At 43.8% G+C, this 24,336-nt stretch overlaps 1 protein-coding gene across 11 annotated transcripts in view; it reads right to left on the bottom strand.

The window, feature by feature from the left end:
- The window catches only part of WIPF1 (WAS/WASL interacting protein family member 1), an 80,790-nt gene that overhangs the window by 17,338 nt on the left and 39,116 nt on the right, over positions 1-24,336 (bottom strand). For 10 of the 11 annotated variants that reach the window (XM_061608437.1, XM_061608438.1, XM_061608434.1 and 7 more), the window contains 3 exons: positions 11,671-11,758; positions 3,325-3,454; positions 611-796 (listed from right to left, as the gene is read on the bottom strand). In XM_061608437.1, coding sequence (XP_061464421.1) covers positions 611-796; positions 3,325-3,454; positions 11,671-11,721 — 367 coding nt within the window. In that variant the 5' untranslated portion in view covers positions 11,722-11,758. Of the gene's footprint in view, positions 1-610; positions 797-3,324; positions 3,455-5,500; positions 6,096-11,670; positions 11,759-24,336 lie in introns of those variants that run through there. The other variant, XM_061608443.1, reaches the window with a different exon arrangement.

Genomic DNA, 24,336 nt, shown 5'->3' with positions numbered 1-24,336 from the left:
AATGAAGCACAGTGGTTGGAGGAAGGGAATCTCAAAGAGGCCTTTGACTAGGACACAACTCTCACGGTGGGGAGGCAGAATACAAAGGGGAGAGAAAAAAATAAGATCTTGGCAGCTTTGCAGTTTACTTGGCAGTTGTGCTCAGCTGCTGAGGCCACACTCTGGAAAGTGATGCCGCGTGATACTTCCATACTTATGCTGCTGTGAGAAAAAGGGGAGAGAAGACCAGTAAAAGTGACAGGCAGGGTCCATTAAATTGGGAAAGGGGTTTACAGACAAATAAGAACGCCTGGTTTGGGTATGAAATGATGTATGCATAAGTTAACTGCAGCACTCATTCCTGTATAGGCATTCTAACATGAAACCTCTATCCTGGCTTGCTTAGCATCCTTAGCACCAAGGAAGCCAGTCAGTCAACAGCTCTGCTGTTCGGGGGTGGGATGGGGGGAAGCGAGAAAAAGCAGCTAGGCTGCCTGCTCACTTGGAAGAGCAGCGTCTTTCTTTCTTTCTGATCTTTTATCTCGTAGTGTGTTGGGCAGCAAGGATGCCAAGTGAAATATACTGTGCTTCAATGAATATATCCCTCCTAACAAAACAACATCCTGCTTACCATTATCTCTGTTTGCAGATCGAAGTTTGGGCATCCCTGCCTGGAACAGACCTCCTAAACCAGGTGGTCCACCTCCGCCATAGCTACTTCCACTGCTGCCGCCACCTCCTCCGCTGCCGCCACCTCCACCGCTGCTACTGCTGGTGAAGCCACCGCCACTACCTCCAACACTTGATCCTTTAGGTTCTGCAGAGACAGGGGGAGTAAGGGGACAGAGTACTTAAACACCATTATTATCTTTGCTTACTTATGTAAACTACAATCTTATGTACTTATGTAAGCTACTTACATAAACTATAGATTAATCTTTTTATTAGAGAAAGTTTTGATTACAGATCAATGTACAGGCAATGAATACTACACTCTGTACCATCTAATAATCCCTGGGTGATTCACAATAAAGGTTATAATGCATAAAATCTAAAACAGAATAAAAACAGTGCAGTTTAAACCCAGAATAAAATCAGCAACAGAGGGTAAAAGAAGTTTAAAAGAACTAAGGAGCACTAAAAATACTTATGAAAAAGTCTGGGAGCATTGGGGGGGAAAAGGTCTTCACATCCTAAAAGGAACTAGAGGTTATTGATACTGGCCTTAAAACAAAAACCATAGCCAGTCATGCCCCAAGTAGTAGCCTGATCTAGAACAGGTTTGGGGAACCCATGGCCCTCCCGATGATGCCGGACTATAGCTCCCATCATCTCTGGCCGTTGGCGATGCTCGCTGAGGCTGATAGGAGTTGAAGTCTGGCAACATTTGGAAGGGCCACCAGTTCCTCATGCCTGGTCTAGAATAAGCCAAGGCCATTTGGATTTATGGGTGTATACACACCAGAGTATTAATGGGCACATGGGTTGCACAGATCTGATTTCCTGTGTGCGCTTTGGTGCACTTTCACCCACAAAGGAGTGCTTTCAATTGTAACTCTAGCTCAGTGTTTTCCATCCATACTAATAGGCAATGCATGATAGGATGTATTCACACTGTATGTTGTTGTCCCGTCCCCTCAATTAGTACATATTATTTATTAAATGTATATCCCGCCCTTCCAGGAGGAGCCCAGGGTAGCAAACAAACAATAAAATATGAAAAACTTCTTAAATACATCTTAAAAGAAAAAAATTCTTTAAAACAATTCCAACACAGATTCAGTCTGGGATAAGGTCTCTATTTGAAAGGCTTGTTGAAAGAGGAAGGACAACAGAGACGGCAACTCTCTAATATTTAAGAGGAGGGAATTCCAAAGGGTAGGTGCCACAACACTAAGGCCCAGTTCCTATGTTGTGTGGAATGGACCTCCTGATGAGATGGTATCTGGAGGAGGCCCTCACCTGCAGAGTGCAATGACTGACTGGTTATATAAGTAGTAAGACAATCTTTCAGGTATCCTAGTCAAAAGCTGCATAAGTTTTATACACCCAAACCAACACCGTGAACTTAGTCCTGTAGCTAATGGGCAGCCAGTGTAATTATTTTAGGAGTAGGGCTACATGTTGGCGATGTCCTGCTCCAATGAGCAGTTGTGCTGGTGCAACTTCTGGACCAACCTCAAGGACAGCCCTACATAGAGCACATTACAATCCAGCCTGGAGGTTACCAGTGCATGGACAACGGTGGTCAGGCTATCCTGGTCCAGAAACAACCACAGCTGTCTTACTAGCCATAGCTGGTAAAAGTCACTCCTAGCTACTGAGGTTACCTGGGCCTCTATTGACAAAGATGGATCCAGGAGCACCCCCAGACTATGAACCTGCTCTTTCAGAGGGAGCATTGCTCACCCCAAATCTCCTGATGACTGCTCCCAAGGGCTTCATACAGATGTCAAACAGCATTAAGAACAAGATGGTACCCTGAGGCACTCCACAGCACAACTGCCAGGGGGCTGAAAGACAATCACCCAATGCTGTTCTCTGAAAAGACCCTGGTAAACAGTGTAAAACAGTGCCTCCGATACCTATCTCACCAAGTTGCCCCAGAAAGATACCATGATCAATGGTATCAAAAGCTGCTGAGAGATCAAGTAAAAATAACAGGGTTGCACTCCCCCTGTCCTTCTCTGGATAAAGATCATCCATCAGGGTGACCAAGGCCGATTCAGTCCCATAAGCAGGCCTGAACCCAGACTGAAATAGGTCAAGACTTCCCTACTCCCCTGAGTTCTAGGTCCATTGTGGACATGCACGCAGATACCTCTGTGCACAACCAATTTTTTATTTTATTTTTGAGACACAAATTTTCCAATGCATCAGATTTGCACAAAACAGTGGTTTAAAAATAAGAAATTGTGTCGCGCCTGGCCCCACCAGCATCTTGCCAATGAAAGTAAGAGGTGTGGTGATAGATGGCACCCAGCAAAACATCATCACGCAAATAAAAAAGAAAAACCATGCTCCCACAATGCACTTCAGTTCATTCACAACTGGGTGACAGGCAATTTTATGTTGGATTTTTTCCACCCCTTATCACAGATTATCCACAGACTGGGTAAATCTGAGTTAAATGACGGGAAGTGCAGGCTGCCACTTGGGTAAGGACATGCACACATGGGATGTTATCGAATTCACTTTAAACTGTCATGTGTACAGAGCCTTTACATATGTGCATTCAGGACCACAGAAAAACCCTACACATTTCACATCTTCAAGAACTCTGGTTAGTTGTGTAGGAATTCTTCCATATTGAGACCCCATTCAAAGATATACAAATATACTTACTATCAATAACTGGAGCGCTCCTGTCATTGGTCACCGCTTTCTTAAGTCTTTTTCCTTTGGAAATATCAGACAGAAGAGCATTTCGTCCTGCCTGCTCTGATCTGTTTAAGGAAGGCTTCTCTGTATTTGCCTGCAAAGTAATGGAGCTAGATGTGACATACAACAAGGAGAGAAGCACTGAAGTCACAACGAAGCATGGTGCAGGAATTGACTTTTTTTTTTATCACAGTTTGCTTCAAAATTTGCTGCAAAATTTTAATTTTTGCAAATTGAACCCGATTCATTACCAAATCAGGCCCCATCTGCACGATACATTTAAAGCAGTATGATGCCACTTAAACAGCCATGGTTTTCTCCAAAGAATTCTGGGAACTGTTGTTTGTTTTGGTATTAGAAGATCCCTATTCCCTTAACAGAGCCACAATTCCCAGAGTTCCATGGGAAGATGGATTGATTCTTAAACCACTCTGAGAATTATAGCTCTGTGAGGGGAATAGGGGCCTCCTAACAACTCTCTTCACCATTAGCAAACTACAGTACCCAGCATTCTTGGGGGGAAGCCATGACTGTGTAAAATGGCTTAATGCTGCTTTAAATGTATAGTGGAGATGGGTCCTCAGACTGGTAGGAGTGCTGGATTGGCCCTGCTGATGCATTTGTACCATGTGAACGTCCCTGCTGCCTCCCCCCTAAGCAACAGCAGCACCTGCTTGGAATAATGCGTAGCAGCTCTCCCCTACTCAGTGAACCTCTTATGGCATGCGCTGTATCGTAAAGGTGAGCATGAACATGTAGTATTTGTGTAACTTCAAAATGAATGTTTGGGTGGGGAATGCAGAAGTAGCTGTTTCTAACATTATAATGTTCCTTCCCTTCCCCCCCCCGCTACCCCATTAAGGACTCATTAAATTTATTAGTAATGAATTTTCCTAACATTTTTTAAAATGAAATTTATAAGTCAATTTGGTTCAGGGAGAAGAATATGATTTTTTTTTAAAGTAGTTTTTTACAGACACAGCATTCCCTCAGTCACTGTGGTGTTTCTTTTTCATTTTGTACAAACAGGAAGCTGCCTTATACAGAGTCAGACCACTGGTCCACCTAGGCCAGTTTGTCTACTCTGATTAGCAGCATTTCAGGCAGGGCTCTATCCCAGCCTTACCTAGAATCATAAAATAGTAGAGTTGGAAGGGGTCTATAAGGCCATCAAGTCCAACCCCCTGTGACTCTGTTGAAGCCCTTGTCACACTGTGAAACAGCGAGGCATGTTGGGGTCTTGACATGGTTGCCCCTGAACGCCCTCTCCGGCATTGTGGAGTCTGGTTTGCACCTTAGTATACCAGTGAGCTAAGGGAAATGAAACAGGCTGGATGACGGCTAGAGCGCAAGTGGTGAAATACGTGCTGTGAGGCTGATCGGGCATGAGTAAAACATCATAACCATGCCCACTGTGCAGTGGTGAGGGCAGCAAAGAAGGCCTACTTCTCTGCCTCCATCACATCCTCAAGTAGCCCTCCAGTGGAGCATTTCTATATTGTCAGGGGTCTGTTGACATCAACCCCAGGAAATGGAGTTTTAGACCCTTCAGAGGCCCACTGTGAATTGTTTGCAAGGCACTTGGAGGGTAAAGTTGCTCGCCTCCGTAGCAATCTTGATGCCCCATCCACATCTACTGTAGTCCCCAGTGAGGTGTCCAGGGCAATGTCTGCTGCAGCTTCTTGGGATCGGTTTCAGTTGATGTGGCCTTGTGACATGGACAAGGTGCTTGAAATGATTCAGCCAGCAATGTGTCCTCTCAACCGTTGCCCTTCTTGGCTTATTAAAGCTTGCCAAGGGGGATTGACCAAGTGGATTGAGGGTGTGGTCAATGCATTGTTGCAGGAGGGAGTTGTTCCAGCCACCCTGAAAGAGGCGGTGATCCGACCGCTTCTGAAAAAGCCCACCCTGGACCCATTGGTTTGCGACAACTACCACCCAGTCACAAATAGCCCCTTTTTAGGGAAGGTGATTGAGAGAGTTGTGGCGCAGCAATTGCAAGTACTCTTGAATGAAACAGATTATCTTGAACCATTCCAGTCTGGGTTCAGGCCTGATTATGGGATTGAATCGGCCTTGGTTGCCTTGATGTATTACTTTTATTGGGAGAAGGACAGGAGTGTGACCCTGTTATTCTTACCTGATCTCTCAGCCAGAGATTTTTTATACAATTCACCATAGTATCCTTCTGGGCTGACTTGGTGAGATGGGTATTGGAGGCACTGTTTTACAGTGGTTCCGATCCTATCTTCAGGGTCGCTCTCAAATAATAGCATTGGGTGATTGTCTTTCAGCTCCCTGGCAGTTGTGCTGTGGTGTGCCACAGGGTACCATCTTGTCCCCCAGACTGTTTAACATATGAAGCCCTTGGGAGCAGTCATCAGGAGATTTGGGGTGAGGTGTCAGCAGTACACTGATGATACCCAGCTCTATTTCTCTGTAACATCTGAATTGGGAGAGTCTGTACAAGACCTGGACCGCTGCCTGGACTCGGTGGTGGGCTGGATGAGGGCCAATAAACTGAATCTGAATCCTAGCAAGACAGAGATGCTGAGGGTTGGTGGTTCCCAAGATTGGATAATTGTTCAGTTGCCTGCTACGGATGGAGTCGTACTCCCTCTGAAAGAGCAGGTTCACAGTCTGGGGGTGCTCCTGGATCCATCTTTGTTGCTAGAGGCCCAGATGACCTCAGTGGCTAGGAATGCCTTTTACCAGCTAGTAGTTTTCCATCAAGCCTGAAAGCAAGGAAGATTCAAGGTTCTGTCATGTTTATTTGCTTAAGAAAAAGGATGAGGCAGAACAGAAGCTGCGTCTGTTCATCAAGAGAATTGAAACGCAGCATAATGTTACTGTGAAAGCTATACGCTCAGACCAGGGGGGGGGGAATTCACAAGCAAAGCGTTACATGAATTCCTGGAAAACAAAGGAATAGAGCAGAATTTCACAGCTCCATTTTCTCCGTTCAGTAATGGGCTTGCGGAGAGAAAAAACAGGGTGCTTCAGGAAGCATTGAGAGCCATATTGGGGGATTCCAGCTTGGGAAACTCTTTCTGGAAAGAGTGTATTTTGTATGAGAATTACATACACAACAGGGTGTTACACAGTGCACTTGGAATGTCTCCCTATGAAAAACTCACAGGCAAAAAGCCGAGGGTGCAACACATTGAGAGGTTCGGAGCACGTTGCTGGGTTCACATTCCACAGGGGAAAAGACGTGGCAAACTGGCACCCAGAGCACAGGAAGGATTTGTGCTGGGTTTTCAGAATGCTTATTACAGGGTGTGGGTTCCCAAGACACAGCAGGTTGTGCTGAGCAGGAGCATTAAAGTCTCAGACAAGCCTTGGGACCAGAACCAGACAGTCATTCTCAATGGGTCAGACAATGCACCTACACAAGGGGTGAAAACAGAAGACACACAAGTTCCACTAAAAGATGCTGTAAATGAACTGATCTGGGGCAAACGTAAAACAAAGAAAAGAAAGGCTAATGATCTGACAGCAAATGGGCAAGCCATGCCAGGTACAAGTGCGGCTGGTAATGGTGCAGTGGAAGCTCCAGTTCCCTTAAGGCGCTCTGAAAGGGCTAACATTGGGAAGCCGCCTGACAGATTTACAGTGGGTATAGTCAGCGGCCCGGGTGTGTGCAAAGAAGTTGAAATGGATGCAGAAACATTATATCTGACCTGTGTACAACCAAAGTTTGAATAAAGTTTAAAGGAACCAATATTCAATGTAAATAAACATGTAACTGGAAAAGTAATGTATTGAACTGGAAATGTAACTGAAGTGTAAATGTCACTGGAAACAGAAATGTACAAGTTGCAATGTATTGATGTGCAGTCTTGATGGAAAGGTGGGAACTGTTGACCCATAGGCAGTCACTAGTAGTTTTCCATCAAGCCTGAAAGCAAGGAAGAGCAAAGCAGGGGTTAAGCTGCTTGCAAGGCCTGTCAAGGCCAGCACCTGCTGTCAAGGCAACCGACAGAGATATAGGCTGGGAAAGTCCTGCCAGTCTTTCGTGGGGGTTATGTTTCAGAGTGGAGAGGTTCTTGTTAGGAGGTGTCGTGGGGAAAAGTGAAACCGCTTGCATGCTGTAATTCTTAATGTCTGAAGTAAAAGACTCTTAACCAAGTTCTTTGTCTGTGGATTTCTGGACGTCTTGCTCTTTAGTAGTAACGAGCTGACACGCAAATCACCACACACGCCAACAGACAGTTGCAGCCATTTCTGGACCAGGATAACATGACCACTGTTGTCCATGCATTGGCAACCTCCAGGCTGGATTACTCTAATGCACCCTATGTGGGGCTACGCTTGAGGTTGGTCCGGAAGCTGCTGCTGGTGCAAAATGCGGTGGCAAGACTGCTTACTGAGGCAGGGTATCGCCAACAAGTCACCTCGCTGCTGAAAGAATTGCACAGGCTACCTATTAGCTACAGGGCTAAGTTCAAGGTTCTAGTTTTGGTGTACAAAGCCCTATACAGCTTGGGACCAGGATACCTGAAAGACCGTCTTATCCTTTATATACCCAGTCGATCATTGCACTATGTAGGTAAGGGCCTCCTGCAGAGACCATCTTCTCAGGAGGTCCTTTCTGCACAACATAGGAAACAGACCTTTGCAATTCCCTCCTCTTAAATATTAGACAGGCACCATTTCTGTTATCTATACAGCTTTGTCTTTCAACAAGCCTTTTAAATAGAGACCTTATCCCAGTCTGCGCCTGCAATGGCATTGCTTTTTAATGTTTTTAAACCTTCTTTTTTAAAAAACAGAAGTTTTTAATGTTCTAAAAAATAGTTTTAAAAATATTTTGTTTTAATATGTTTTTAATGGTTGTTTCATTTTGCTATACTTTAAAGTTCATTTTTATGATGTGTTAAAGTGTTTTTAGTGCTTTTGTTTGCCGCCCTGAGCTCCTACTGGGAGAAAGGGCGGGATATATATACATATAAATAAATAAATAAATAATATTGGGAGTGGAACCTGGGACATTCTGCATGCAAAACAGATGCTCTACAACGAAGTCACAACCCTTCCCTTGACTCGTATGGTATTCTCTATCATTGCTGCTTGTGTGACAGTTAGGTGGTAGAGTCACCGTAGGAATTTACTACCCGAACAAAATATGGGAGAATGGCACAGACCCAGTGTCAGCACTAGGACTGATGTCAGCTGCCTCCATTCTTTACTCTTTTCTCCTCCCTATTTTTACGAGAGCAGAGGGCCAGCAGTACTTAGACCAGAACTTTGAGGAAAGGCTGCAGCTGCCCACACTGGTCATTCCCCTAGACAGCCTTTCCCAACCTTTGGGTCCCCAGATGTTACTGGACTACAATACCCATGATTCCTGACTATTGGCCATGCTGGCTGGGGCTGATGGGAGTTGTAGTCCAACAACATCTGGGGGCCCAAAGGTTGGGAAAGGCTACCCTAGAAGATCTCTAAGTCCGTGAGTGCTGCCAGCCTAATGCCCTGAAAAATAAAAAGAGAAAAAGGGGTTGCCCATCTCAGCCACTAGGGAAGCTTATTGTGGGATGGGGAATACACCACGTGGTGCAAGGGGGACCCAGAGAGCACCTCAACCAGAGATCCCTTCAACCTGTCACTGGTTCTGAAATGGGCCACATTCTCTCTCTTCAATAGGTTAGGAAGCCATGGCACTAGAAGAGGGCTGCATAGTTTTAACCGTGCTTGGCTGCTAGCCTATTCAAATATTTTAAAAGGAGAAAGCCACCCCTTCTCAACAATCGTGAGGAAACCCTGTTTTATGTCTGTGTGACAAAGCACAGAAAACATGTCTGCTGCAGCTGTCACTGCTGTTACTCTGCATTTCCTGGAGTAGACACACAAAGGCCCATCTATAACAAACCATGACTTAGTGAGAACAAGCAAACATGAGAGGTTCCTGAAGAGAAGATCACACTCACTTTGCTACTCCTGCAGTTCTGCTGCTGCTGCACTGCTGTGAGCCAAACCATGGTTTGGCTTACAGTTGCTTTTGAACGCAGTCTCGTGGTTTCTCTTCCTCAGATAAACCACATGGTGAAAGCAATAGAACAAACACTGGCTACCAGTTGTGGTTTGTCTTAAGTGAAATAACCACGGGCCCAGGTTCAGACACAATGCTGAGCTACCCACGTCTTAGCTTACAGCAGCAGCAGCAGGACCATGGTCTTCTCTCTAGGAACATGCACATTTGCGCTAGGATCATGGTTTGGCCTTAGCATCACATGTGAATGGGGTTAGTGTGGGAAGGGCAGATGTGCACTCCTAAGCATGCAGTGATCATGGATTAAGAAGCTGGGATAAGTTAGGACTTCCAGAATGCCAAATGTATAGCAGCCTTGAATGTCTGCTTCATTAAAAAAAATGTTCATGAACAAGTCAGTAAAAAAAGACACTTTTTTGTTTGGTGTATTGGAAATGCACACACTGTTTGCACAAACAAGATTCATTTTCTAGATAGAGGCTATCACTTCCACTATGCAAACACAGGATATCCTGAATATGTTTCTAAGATAATAAAATTGATTTCAATACCTTTTATTAAAACAACTTGAAGAATTTTTTGTCAGAGAGCCATTACTATTTTACATGCTCCTGCAATCAGTTTTTAAAATCTGCTGTGAAATGCTATAAAGTTTTGAATTATCTTTTGTAAAAAGAAGCAAACACTTTTAAAATTTAATAGAAAAAGTAAATATTTTGTATGGCAACATCAAACAGCTTAAATTTCTCCAGATGTTCCAGAAGTTGACTCACGCTTGTTCAGAATTCCACTAAATAAGCATGTTTCCCCCCAAGTGCAATCACGTGCAAAGTTCCTTTTCCCAAATGTTGTAGGCATCATAACAACTCCTGCTTATGTACATTATGAGTAAGGAATCAAAACATTAAAAAAAAAAGTGCACACACTGTTCAGATGACTGAATCTTCCTTCTACTGAGGCAATGGACTACAGAGCTGTTGGCCTCTTCCAGGCTGCACTCAATGTGAGGCGATGGTGAGGAGGAGGCAGTATCTGCCAAGGATGAAGCAACGCCACCGCCACCTCCTGTGCCCCAGGCTGGCCCCATACTCAGGCACGAGAGCATGAGGTTCACCGGTAGGCCAAGAAGCCCAAGCCCAGATGACCCAGCTCCAAGAGGGTGGAGGCAGAGATGACAAAAGAGACCCAGTGGGGCCCGAGCCACTCGGGACCCCTGCAGCTGCCTCCATCCTGCTTGTAGTTGGGCCTGCTGGACTCTGGCTTCTTTGGCTCCCAGGAAACCCCCGCTATAGACTATTGTTATACAGCTCTGCAGTGCTAGCACCCTCTGTTATTGGCCATACAAACTACAGAATGACAGTCCAGTACAAATATTATGTTAGGGAGAAATGCACACTGTTTTTACTTTAAAAGTTAACAGCACTTAAAACTAATCATGGGAGTGAAGGTACCATTGGGATCAGTGACTGCCCCATCCCTACACTGATCCCAATGGTACCTTCACTCCCATGGTTAATTTTAAGTGCTGTTTTATGTGCTTTGTGCACTTCCCCAAGTTCCTTCTGGATGAAGGATGACTGAGAATAAAACAAAACAATGCTCTTGTTCAGAGTTCTAGACATCATTCCTCTAAGCAGAGCATTCCACTCCTCCTTGTATTTTTCTTTTCCTACTGCCACTCTACATTCTCAGTTCTCATTGGGCTATTTTCTGGGGAGGGTTACCCCCTTAAGTTCAGCTTTAAAGATCTTTTGTATCTCTGCAAACCTCAGAGTATGTTGATATCTTCCTCTTGTTTCTCAACGGGTCTATTTTGGCTACAATCCTGACAGCTCACTACCTGCATGCGCTGTTAGGAAGAGTAATGGTATAGAATGGGACCCTTACAATTATCTGAGGACACTTCTGAGTGGAGAGTGCACTATATGCTGTCCCCTCTAATGTTCCTCATAGCAAAAAACAAAGTAGCACACAATGACAGCTCAGCAGTGGCCAACCTAACAGTTGTGAGGCCAACTTGCTTAGCATCCACTTTGCCTCTGTGCCTGTGTACATGCAGAAAGAGGAAAGAAAGAATGTGGACTTTTTGTAAGAGATTAGGGTGGACCCCCATAACATGGATCATCTTAGGACCTCCATCTTCTCCAGCCCACTTCCAGAGAAACAGAAAAAGAGCATTTTCCAGCGACCATACCCTGAACCTCAGACAGATATGCACCATTGCTTCATTTTCATATGACAATTCATGATTAATCCATACAATAGATGGGGCTTGCTTTGTCCCATAAAAGTTTTAAAATTAAAAAGTTGAAACTTACCACCGAAAACGTTGGGGGAGGGGGAGGAGCTGGAGGAGGGGGGACAGGCATGATCTAAAGTTGAAATGCTCTTCAACCACTGTGAAACCTGGGGGGGGGGAAACACTGTTTAGTAACTTTTCAGAAAAAAGTAATGTGCTTTCCTGGGGGGCACCCCCTCACACACACATTCACATTAGTAAATGTATAGATAATGAAAAATCTGAACCACCACAACTGAAATAACAAAAACAGTTTTAAGAGACACATATATTATCCCTTTCAGTGGTACATCAGTTTTAGGAAGAAAGGGGCTTCAGATAATTTAAATTATGTTTCTCTTATAGACTTGATCCGCTGCAGAATTATTGAAAATCCAGTTTTCTTTTTTTCTAAATGAAACAAGTGGGTGATAAAGAACCAGAAAGAGGAAAGGAAAGCAAGAGGTCTAAAGGTAGGAATGGGTGTGGGGATGCCAGCTGGGCAATGAGTCAGGCTGTCAGATTTCAGCAGTTATGGACAATCTTGTTGTCAGTGTAGGGTGATGGTTAGAAGGTCTGATTTAGGGTTTGGGAAACCCAGCTTCAAAAATCCCTATAAAACCATGATGCTCATTGGGTGACCTCAAGCCCAAGCCTGACCCCCCATTTTTTCTCGCCCCCTAAATAAAAAAACAAATAATTACATTTATTACACAAAACAAATTCTCCCCATCACCCACTTTTTTTGGTTCCCCCCAAAAAAAGTTTATGCTGGCTACGGGCCTGCTTAGGCCAGTCACCAAATCTCAGCCTAATGTACCTGACAGGGTTGTTGTGAGACTAATATTCATGGAGAAGATCACCATGTATACTACCCTGAGTTCCTTAGAAGGGTTAGGTAAAAATGAATGAATGAGTAAATGGATTATGGTTAAACAAAAAAAGAATAGGGGGGGGGAATCAGTACTCAGACTAGCAGATGAGGGACAGCAAGTGAGGAAAAGGCACTTGTGGATAGTCACATCTTTTTTTCCAAGTACACAAGCTCAGAACTGCAGCCTGAGAAGCAGAACACTAGTAAAAATAAACGAAACATGGTCTAGGCTAGGGGTTCCCAAACTGCAGTCCATGGACCACCATTAGTCCACAAGCTTTATCCAGGTGGCCTATGGCACGTTTATGAATTTGTGGCTGAAAACACAAGACAGCACATCCAGTGCATTAAATACTCATATTGATTTTTAATTTAATTTTTATTGCTTCTTTTATTTTGTATATTGCATTCTACTGTATTGCAATTTGAATTATATGAAATTACAGTTGCTACAATAGGCAGAAAAATAATTAAACAGTCCGCCAAGACCCTAAACAGTTTTAAATGGCCCATGGGGGGAAAAGTTTAGGAATCATTGGTCCAGGTGATAGCAATAATGATCATTCATTACTTTGGAGTGTGGCAGAGGGGAAAAAATAAAATATATTGTGCTTTGCACTCATTTATTTGGAAGGGTGGTACTGGAAACTACTGAATCACTTCCTCCTGCTCCACCTTAGAGTTCCTTCATATATTACACACACTCTCTTTTTCTATGTCAGAAGTTTTTAGATCAAGATTTACTTCTCTGGAAATAAATGAATTTTCATATTTTAGTTAATCTAGACGTCATCTGTCCCATAACTCATTCTCCCTCTCCCCATTTCGCTCTCACATGCACAATGAAGAAAGATAAACTACAACAGGAAAAATCTGCTTGTAGGATTCCTTTAATATGATTTTTTTCATATTCTCATACTAAAACTTTAAAAGGCTAATGACAATGATAACATATAAATTTATACTTATGTTAGATCACCACCGGCTGAAATTCTGAACGTTCTACAGTTGTGCACGTTGCAGTGTTCATCACTGCATCAAAACAGACACTATTCTTCCTGCAACCATTTTATACCTCAAGCTTAGAATCTGTAGCACATTAAAGTAAAATTGGTTCAACTTCCTGTTAAAAATGGTCAACAGGAAAATTAATTCTCACAGCAAACCACAATCATCCTGTTTAACAATTTTCCCCCCACAGCTGCAATGGCCTGTGGAGTTATGAAGTTGTAGGTCATACAGCCAATCAGTCCTTGCCTGAAAAAATAAAAATAACAATCCCTAGCTATATTAGCTCTTTTCTGAAGCTCAACCATTTCAGTAAGAGTGATAAGAAGCTTCTTATTTAAAATGCAATAACCAGAAACAGATCAGGGTGATAACTGTCACAATTGTTGCATGCATTTGTATCAAGACTGAGCATCTTAGGGTAGAATGAAAGTTACAGGCCGGCTATATTTAGTTTCCTTAGGATACATTTCTGAAAAAAGTACAGTACTTTAAAACTGAGGATACAGCATCTTATCTGTAGGATTTTATAGAATGAACTTTCATGAACAGGGATAAAAACAAGTATGATTGTGTCAGGAAACAGATGGACCTTCAAATGCATGAACCTTCAAGTGGTAGTTTTGCACAAAATGTTTCTGGGTTGCCAAGTATCCAGTATTTTGCCAGGGATTGGGCTCATGGAAGTTGTAGTTCAAAAAAGTAACTTTTCCAAGCTCTGGATTCGTGTGGTAGTGATGAAATGCCTTGTGCTACCATTTTACTACAGTAAATTTGTTATTACTAGTTAATATACATTTGCCATTTATGAAGGAGTCGGAATCGGAGTCAGAGTTGGTACATTTCTTCCGACTCCACCCAAAATTGCTCCCGACTCCGACTCCACGACTCCAACTCCACAGCCCTGGTACACACCATATCTTTAAAGCACATCCTCCCCCAAGAATCCTGGGAACTGTAGTTTCTTAAGGGTACTATGAGGGGTAAACTCCAGCCCCCAGCATATATTTTTTTTGGCAAGGGGAGGAATGTACTTTAAACGTATGGTGTGTACGCAGCAGCCTATGTTGCACTGGCTCAGTTTGTACATAAAGCTAAGCCAAACCATGGTTTAGCCCTAGCACACAAGCATTCTCCTCTTGACACTATTCATGCCACATGTGAATTTAGTTAAATTTTATTTTATCGAGATAACATACTGTATAACCCACCCTACTACTGCAATACCAGGCCAGTTTATAATAAACTGAATCTTACAAAAAAAAAACATTAAAAATCAAAATAAAATAGTAGAATGTTATCCACTGCACTTGACCCTCTTTTAAAAAATCTTTTACACTAGAGATGGGTCCTCTAAAAACTCTTCAACTAAGCAGGCCCAAAGGCTGCCGGAACAGAAATATCTTGACCAGAAGTTAAGAAAGAGAGATAGAAAACTAAGTAAGCCTCAGGTAACAGGGAGTTCCACAAGTTCAGCATGGCCATGGGAAAGGTTCTCTCCTGCACATTAAACCAGCTATGCATCCATCCTTCCACTTACCCCATGCCCAGGATGGTGCACATACATATGCAATCCAGAAAAAAAAATGGCATGCTAAATTATCACCAAAATAAATTGAGCTAAATTCATCTGATAAAATAAAACCCCATGCAATCTTGCAAGTGCCTAGACGTTGGCAACTATGTGATGAGTGACTGTGTAGTGGTTGTTGTTTCAGTTTTTATCATGCACATGCCCTTCCCCCCAAAGGAGTCCAGGATGGTTAGAGGGAGGATGGGGAATCTGTGGCCTTTCAGATGTTGCTGGCCTACAACTTCCTTCATCCCTGACCACTGGCCATGTGGGTGGGGCTGAAGAGAGTCCAACAACATCTGGAGGGCCACAGGTGTCCTATCCCTGGGTTAGGGTGCTAGAAAAGGAGCTGCGAGACCAGAGTTCAAATCCCCACTCAGCCATGAAGCTCACTGTCTTTCAACCTAACCTACCTCACAGGTTTGTTGCAAGGAAAAAGGAGGAGAAACACCACGTATGCGACTTTAACTTCTTTGGAGGAAAAATAAAAACAAAATAGGACTGTATTCTTTCCTTATATTTCATAAATTAAAGACAAGCAAACATTTTCAAAGACCTCACCTAAATTATTAACATGCTCATAAATCCCCCTGTACATCAATAGGTCATGCAAAGCTTGAGATAGTTGGCTTGCAGACTAAGTAGCCAGGATACACCTAATCAGCCATTTTAAAGCAGCTAATCTAGAGATACTTAAAATGTAGATAGACCATGGCAGCAGACAGCTCACTGATCTTACTCATTTCCTGCATGATTAATCCCCAAGCAGAGAGAAAGAGGAAGACTAAATAGCAGCAAAGGATTAACAAAACCCACATAAAGCTAATAGAACTTGGGGGTGGGGGCGGTCAATAGTTTAAGAGCCAGCATTTTCCTGCCTACTGTTTTTGCTCCCTAGCATTAAAAAGTAGTCTTTGTTGTTGTTATCATATGCCTTCAAGTCGATTCCAACTTATGGCAACCCTATGAATCCTTTTTTTGGTTGTATTCATAGGGTTTTCATTGTAAGAGGTATTTAGAGGAGGTTTACTGTTGCCTTCCTCTGAGGCTAGTCCTCTCCAGCTGGCTAGGGCCTGCTCAGCTTGCCACAGCTGCACAAGCCAGCCCCTTCCTTGTCCACAACTGCCAGCTGGGGGGGAAACTGAATAAGCTTCACAGTGTGAAAGGCTGTGTGAATTGGGGGGAGAGGAAAGCACGAGTCCTAGAGAGGCTGACCAAGAGATGGGATAGCTAGAAGAAGTCAGACAAAACGCAAGTGGTGTTTTAAGGCCGCTTGGAGAATTGATGGACTGAAGAAAGAAAAAACACTCGCTGCTTATAGAAGGCTTCAGCTTTAAAAAGAAAGGAAGGGAAAGTAGGTCTGTGGCATAACTTCACATATGCTCAAGGCGCAGGAAGGGCTGTGTTGTAGCGGTGGGAGGGAAATGGGTAGGCAAAGAAGGTTGAGTCCCTTTAGGATATGGGGCCATGGAGCAAAGGAACCAGACAATTACCGTATATAGTAGCCTCCCCTAACCTGATGCTCTCCAGATGTTTGACGACAGCTCCCATTAGCCCCATGCCAGCATGGCTGATGGGTCAGGGATGATGGGAGTTGTAGTTCAAAACATCTGGAGGGATGTTGGCTTCTAAAAACTAGACTCTGATTGCACAGAAGAATCTTGCCAGTTGTGGCTTCTGCTGTTGCTGTGAACAGCATTGTGAGCTGAATTCCATAGACTGACTTGAAGTTACTAACTAGCCAATTCTTTGGCTGCAGGTTTCTCATTTTGTTTCATATTGAAAAATAGAAATGGACTGCCTTCAAGTTGATCCCGACTTATGGCTACCCTGTGAATAGGGGTTTCATGGTAAGCAGTATTCAGAGGATGTTTACCATTGCCTCCCTCTGAGGCTAGTCCTCCCCAGCTGGCTAGGGCCTGCTCAGGTTGCCACAGCTGCACAAGCCAGCCCCTTCCTTGTCCGCAACTGCCAGCTGGGGGGCAACTGGGCTCCTTGGGACTATGCAGCTTGCCCACGGCTGCACAGGTGGCAGGGCACGTAACCCTTGAGCCACACACTGTGGGGGTGATCTTTAGCTGGCCTTGGACACCCAGGAGACACGAGCGGGGATTTGAACTCACAGTCTCTGGACTCCTAGCCAGGCTCTCCTCCCCACTGTGCTATACCAGCTATCCTAGTCACTCTAGAGACTATTTAAGCTGTGCTGTGTGTATACATGTATGCATGCATTCACACACAGAGATGGAAGAATAGGAAGGAAATAAAAACGTTGAACTTCACCAGATTCAACAACTTCAGTAATGAAGTTGATCCCAATGGGAAAAGAGGATCTTAAAAGTTTGGTAAAGCTCATCATTCCCCGCTCTGAGGAGCGGTTCTTTTTAGGGATGAAATGGAAGATTCAGGCTTCAATCCTATACCCACTTACCTGGAAGTAATTCCTACTGAACTCAGTGGGACTTATTCCTGCACAGACATGAACAGGATTTCCTTGTTATTCCCCAGTGAATAAAGCACACATATGGCCCTTTAAGCAGCAGCAGCAACACTGAATTCCCCCACAAGAGGAGGTCTGCATCTTCTGCAGTAAAACATATCCCCCTCCCACATCCGATAGGGACTTGATATGGAGCAGCTCAATAATCATTACTTTGTCATCCCCTCCTGGGTCTGTCACTACAGTATCTTCAGCATCATGTACTCAAACACGGAATTTATGGGGCCTGTTCATACACCCATCCAGCATGCTAATTTATGTACATGCCCAGGGAAGGCCTGTTTCTCTACTATACAAAGAGGATTAATGGCCACCCCATAACTACATCGTAAGCCCACAGATGATGTGATGGACTAATCAGTGGTCCATTCAGATAGCAGCTTCTGGTGCCTAGATGGATTCATGAAAAAACAGGAAGCGCCCTGATGACAACAGCATGGTTGTCCACATGGGGATGGGGGGGGGAGTTCCCTCCCTCTGGATGAACCATAATCCCCAGATTCCCAGCTTTCATTTTTTAAAAAAAGAGTAAGTTGATAGCATTGTAGAACCTGGGATATGGGGCAAAATATCCTCATTTTTTGTGAGAAACTACTCTGCACCTCACTTTCAGTGTTTCACTTTGCCCCCACCCCTGAAAAAATTCCTGTGGTCACCCATGGACAACAGAGGGATTATTTTCCCATGGGGCTAGGGGGAAATCAAGTTTTTAAAATTCCTGAAAGTCCTTTATCTGAATTCTGAAGTGGTTATAATCCCACAAATGGTGTGCCACGTGCTTTTTCAGCACATGCAGCTCAGTCTACAAACTGAAACATAGAGGTGCTGTGACTTAAGAATCTCTTCCATCTTGTCTCTGGTTATAAGGTGGCCTTCCCATTTTTCACGTGTGGCCTCACTGAAAACAACTCATGCTGCCAATTCAAGACTGCGCACGAATTGGTGCCTCTGACAGAAAGGTGATATTCCAAGTGTAAGAAAATAAGGAATTCAAAGAGGGAGGAAGAGTTGTAAATGCCATGTCAGTGTCAGGATAAGTGATTTTCCAGCCTTGTCGGTTGGGAATGCACATATTTCATTTATAAAACGTATTTCCTTCCTACATTACAAGTCTTTCATTTCGTCTTGTAAACAGCAGAGATCTCACGATGCAGGAGGCAGGAAGAATAATAATCCTGGCCTGGAGATAGACAAGGAATAAAAGTCATAAGGGCAAACAGAAATATATTCTACTGGGAGCAAGGGCGGGATATAAATCTAATCAATCAATCAATAATAAAACTAACTTTCACCTAGAGTAGCCCCAGGGCTGACACCAGGTGGCCGCACCCCCCCATGCGTGCACATGTGCACACTTTAACACACCCAGTCACATTACCTCTTGCATGGTCACGTAGGCGCGCATACCTAACATTGCCCAAGATGGCAGCAAGGTGTCAACACGCTCCTCTGCTATCTTGGGTGATGGCAGACATGCGCGCTGATGCAGCAACGCTCCAGCTGACATCTTGGGTGATGGTAGGCATATGATGATGCAACAGGACATGTGACCAGGCATATTTAAGCATATGCCAGCTGCACACATGCACACTGGTGGTATCATCTGGGAGAATGGCGCTCCCACTCCACAATCCGCACTACTGTCTGCCGCACCTCGCAACCCGACACTGGTGGGGATCATGGAATGGGAACTCCACCCTCCCAGCTGCTGGGCCTTTGGCCATCCACTGGCACTGGGCCTGAGCAGACCAATTGAAATTAATGGCCATGGCTAACTTAGGTTTGTTAATTTCAATGGGTCTGCTATAAGTAAAAGTTAGCTGAAATCTTATGTTAGCTGTCACAACTAACCCTAACCTGGTGCTAGATACTGAGTTCTTGAAGGATGAACCAGAAACTCCACAGGTCAAGGACCTCGAGGACCAAGCAGGATCCCCTTGAAGGGCCCTCTGGTGGGAGACCTATTGAAGAATATTTGGAGCTGTCTGAGGAAGAGGTGGAGCCACCTCTCAGAATACAGCATGCAGCTATGGGCTCAGGTGTCACATAGTGTGGAAGCAATCCCTGAACTCCTTTACTATCAGCTGTTGGGGTTAGACTGTAGTCTAGGAGGCCACAGTCTTGGGCCATTTCCTGACCTTGCTTCTGGATCATGTTTAGACTTAGATTGATTCCGTGTTTGACGTTGGTTTGGGCTACACTGGCAACCCTGCCTATGTTGGTGAGTGCTTTGGTGAGAGGCTTACATCTAGGGCACCTCTTAGAGTGTGACATTAGCAAACACATGCTTAGAATTTGCAAGAAAGTGGACATATAAATTTATGAAGCTGCTTTACATCGAGGAAGCCCATCTAGGCTAGTGTTTTAATTACCAAAACTCTGGAAATGGCTCATCAAATCCCCTCCCCTCTCTACTTCCAATATCCTTTTGATTAGAGGTATCAGGACATGTAAGTTAGCAAAGACAAGGCCTTGTCATGGCAGGGTAGGATTTGAACCACTGATGTCACGGACCTAATGTGGACCAAAGTTCTGTGACTCAAGAACTGCATTATTGCCACAGGTTTGGGCATCATACTGTAAGCATTTTCCTCATTTTTAAGCATTTCACATTTATACATCAACTATTAAAGCGAAATTTCAGCTTGTAAATGTCGAAAGCATTTCCAGTGGTTCAGTGAAAAACCACAGCATCCAAGTAACATTGAAAATCTCCCACATCCTGTAGCAAGAACAATTGAAAAGACACTGTTGCCCATCAGAAGTTGGGTTTCAGAAAAAATAACTTTTTTCAAACCAGAAACTATACAATGTGGAAATATAGAGCAACACCAATAATGCTGAAAAGGCAGCTCACCTTTGTCACCTCAGCCACAACAGAAAGTTTCTTTTTTGGTCAGCAAGAGGAACCCAAGAGATGAGATCGCCATCATGTTTTTCAGCAATGAATATCAACAGGCATTTGAAAGACACTTTGGAAAAAGGTTTACCAGGCTTCTCTCTTGGACAACTACTATCCAAGCCAGAGTCCTGGGCCATATTCAAGATCTACATTCATACACATGACTGCACAGAGCTTCTTGTCCTTAAGCTTATTAGCAATATTATATTTCCTAGTAGGTTTCTTTATGTTTTTCTTCCCTGCTAGTTTGCTGTATGTTAGTCTCCTCATACAACAGCTTACTTTGACAGAATAGTGAACAGGTACAAAACCAGCAGCAAGATCCTCCGTGGCGCAGAGTGGTAAGCGGCGGTAACGCAGCTGAAGCTCTGCTCACGGCCGGAGTTCGATTCCAACGGAAGGAGGAAGTTGAATCTCCGGTAAAAGGGGTCGAGGTCCACTCAGCCTTCCATCCATCCGTGGTCGGTAAAATGAGTACCCGGCATACGCTGGGGGGTAAAGAAAGGCTGGGGACAGAACTGGCAATCCCACCCCATATACATGGTCTGCCTAGTAAACGTCGCAAGACGTCACCCTAAGCGTCGGAAACGACTCGCATTACAAGTGCGGGGACACCTTTACCTTTTTACTTTACAAAACCAGCATCTATGCTCAGGTCCCCACAGGCTAAATGTGGCCCTCCAGGCCTCTCTATCTGGCCCTCAGGACTCTTTCCAGGCCATAACCCTCACCATAACCTTCTCAAGAGCTTTCAGCTGGCTTGAATGTGTCCCTGAACCATGATAATGCCTCTTGCTTGCCTGACAGAGGATGGAGAGATGGGGTGTGTGCATAAAGAAAAGAGTCATATCCACTGTTTTGCCCACTTTTGCCTCTGGCCCCACCCACCACTGGCATGTAACCCCCGGAAGGTTGTCCACGAGGGAACTTGGGCTGAAAAACATTCCCCACCCCTGGTCTATGCAATAAACATTTACACCCTTGAATTCTAGCTGCTTGCACCATGCATCAAATGCCAGTGTCATGTAGCTGTTAGAGCACTGTTCTTCAATCTTGGATCCCCAGATGTTGTTACACTGCAACTCCCATCATCCCCAAACAGGATGGTCATTGGTCAGGGATGATGGGAGTTGTACAATATGTTAAAATCCCCACTCAGCCATGAAACTCACTGGGTGAGTTTTGGCTAGTTTCTCTCTGTCTTTGGTCTAACTTACCTTTCCGGGAAGTTGCAAAGAGAAAATTAAAAAGAAAACTATGTAGCCTTCCCAGAGCTCCAGGATGGAAGGGGAAAATAAACATGCCTTAAATGAATAAACAGCATCCAATTAGAACACTAGGAGAAATATTTTGATGGTAAAAATTAGCTTGCCAGTAGAACCATCTAGAGCAGCCTTTCCCAACCAGTGTGCCTCCAGATGTTGTTGGACCACAATTCTCATCTTTCCTGACCATTGGCAAAGCTGGCTGAGGCTGATGGGAGTTGTGGTCCAACAACATCTGGAGGCACACTGATTGGGAAAGGCTGATCTAGAGGGATGGTGGGCTGTCCCTCCCTGGAAGTTTCCAAGCAGAGGCTGAACAGCCATCTGTTTGAGATGTTCTAGTTCTGAATTTCTTGCATCAGCAGATGTTGGACTGGATGGCTTGTAGCAAAGACAGAGACTGTATGGCCCTCCAGATGTGGTTGGACTACAGCCCCAGCCAGCATGATCAATAGTAAGGAAGGGTGGGAGTTGTAGTCAAACCACATCTGGAGAACCATATGGTACTTGCCTACAAGGCCCCTTCCAACTCTTAAAGGTCTAAAGTGATCTCAACAAGCATACTGAAGATTAATGCAGTGAAACATTAGCATTTGTTGGGCTGCTGAAGTATGAGATGGCACATGCCGCATGCTAGTAAAAAACATAACTACCTATTTACATGCACAATTAAAACTCCAGCAGATATGATGACGGGGGAATATACTTAACAGTAGAACCTGTTCCTTATTATCATCAGGAGTATACTTTGCTCTTCTGCAAAACTGACTGTTGCTGCTAAAGCAGGTGAATCAAAACAGACCAACAACTTCCCCAGACACATTCCAACTATGACCTCGTATTGGGGACATCAGAATGAAGTCGAAGTGACTACATCATGTGCAGTGCAGGTATACCTCTGTTGCTCAATGACAGTCCCAGGTCCCCACATCACTGAGCATAAGCTTGATTCTTTTTTCTTTTCGGCATTTGCACAATGCACAAGCACCGGTTTTGCCATCAATATTTTCAAACAAAATGACAGCAGCACTTCCAGAAATGCTAAATAGGTCTCCAAATAATTCTGCACTGCAATGTTCAATGGCATATGCCTACGAGTGTTATTTAGCAGTAACTGTATGCTAACAAGATGATTTTAATGCCAGGGTTTTCACATGTTGGTTCCAATCTTTACTCAGCACAAAAAGTCAGACTTCCTATGGCCTGAAAAAAGTCAGAACCGCCATGGGGACAAACACAGGAAAGCAATTATTTCACAACTTATGACATATAAGTGCACTGTCAGAAGTGTGTGAGCAAACAAATATGGTAGTTCCAGAGCCCTTGCCTAATGTAATGTGTCTCAAAATAGTTTCAAGTAGGATGGGGGACAAATTCAATTCAGTTTACATTTAAAGCCGAATCTATCAAGTTCACACTTTTTTTGGGGGGGGGAAGAGAAGTGAAACATACCTGTCCTCTGAAATTCGCATGTACAGTAGGGCTGCACTGATACGGCGGGTTACGTTCCAGACCCCCGCCTAAAAGTAATACCTTCCGAAAAGCGGAACTCATTCAATAGAATGGTGCCCGATGCCCGAAAAACACCGTAAAACAAGCACCGTATGAGTGGGGCCTTACTCTAATTGAAAGCCGCCGTATTAGCGGAATGCTGAAAAGCGGGCCGCCAAAAAGCAGGGCCTTACTGTATCCAAATTTTGTGATGTAGTTCTCCAACCAAACAATATTTACAAAAATGCATATATTAAGATAAAGTGTACATAAATATGAATATATTGGTGAAAACAATGTAAAAATGCACTATATTAGAAGAAACTGTACGTTAGTCAAAACTGCATAAATGTTTATTAGGAGAAATTTGCACTGAAACGCTGAAGGATTTTCATGAGGATTAAAAAATCCTGCAAGTTGCTGCAGAAATGTGGAGAACTGAATTTAACATTTTTAAAATGAGAAAGTGAGAGAACCGAAATTGACAGATCCATCCATCCCGAGTTTCATGTCCTGAAATTTTCACACTGTACAGACTATAACCTTCAGGAAGAAAGCCACCTCCATAGAATTTGTCCCATGTGTTACATTCAACACTAGGACATTTAACAACATGGTGCAGCAACTACACTTTGAATGTATGTTCTCAAGGATTCAGCTAAACTTACAGGATAAACTTTTTCAAGAGTTTTAGAGAACAAACCAGCTCTACGATGAAACTGCTTTTTACCAGTTAAGAGAGATTTTAATGTGAAGTTGTGTCCTCAGCTAACCTGGCAGCTGTTGCAGTCTATTGGCTGGAGGGAGATCGTGAGTAGTAGGTCCACCCTACTACTATCATGCATATCTCAGCATTCAAGCTTATATATAATACAGAGAAGGGGAAGTAAAATGTTTTGTGTTTTGACTTTAGTATATCTTTAGAGCAGTTTGGAAATAAAGTGTGGGGGCGGGAAGGTGGGAGAATAAGCAACATGCTTTTTCTTTCTTTTAAATTTAAAGGATGGTACTGTAAGCACCAGGCACATACTAAAAAATGAAGTTAATTGTTTAGCAATAACTGTCAATTAAATATAATTTTAAGTCTTTTCCC

This window comes from Rhineura floridana, chromosome 2 (assembly GCF_030035675.1).
Source record: "Rhineura floridana isolate rRhiFlo1 chromosome 2, rRhiFlo1.hap2, whole genome shotgun sequence".
NCBI lineage: Eukaryota > Metazoa > Chordata > Lepidosauria > Squamata > Rhineuridae > Rhineura > Rhineura floridana.
This window is presented reverse-complemented; position numbering and strand designations above follow the sequence as displayed.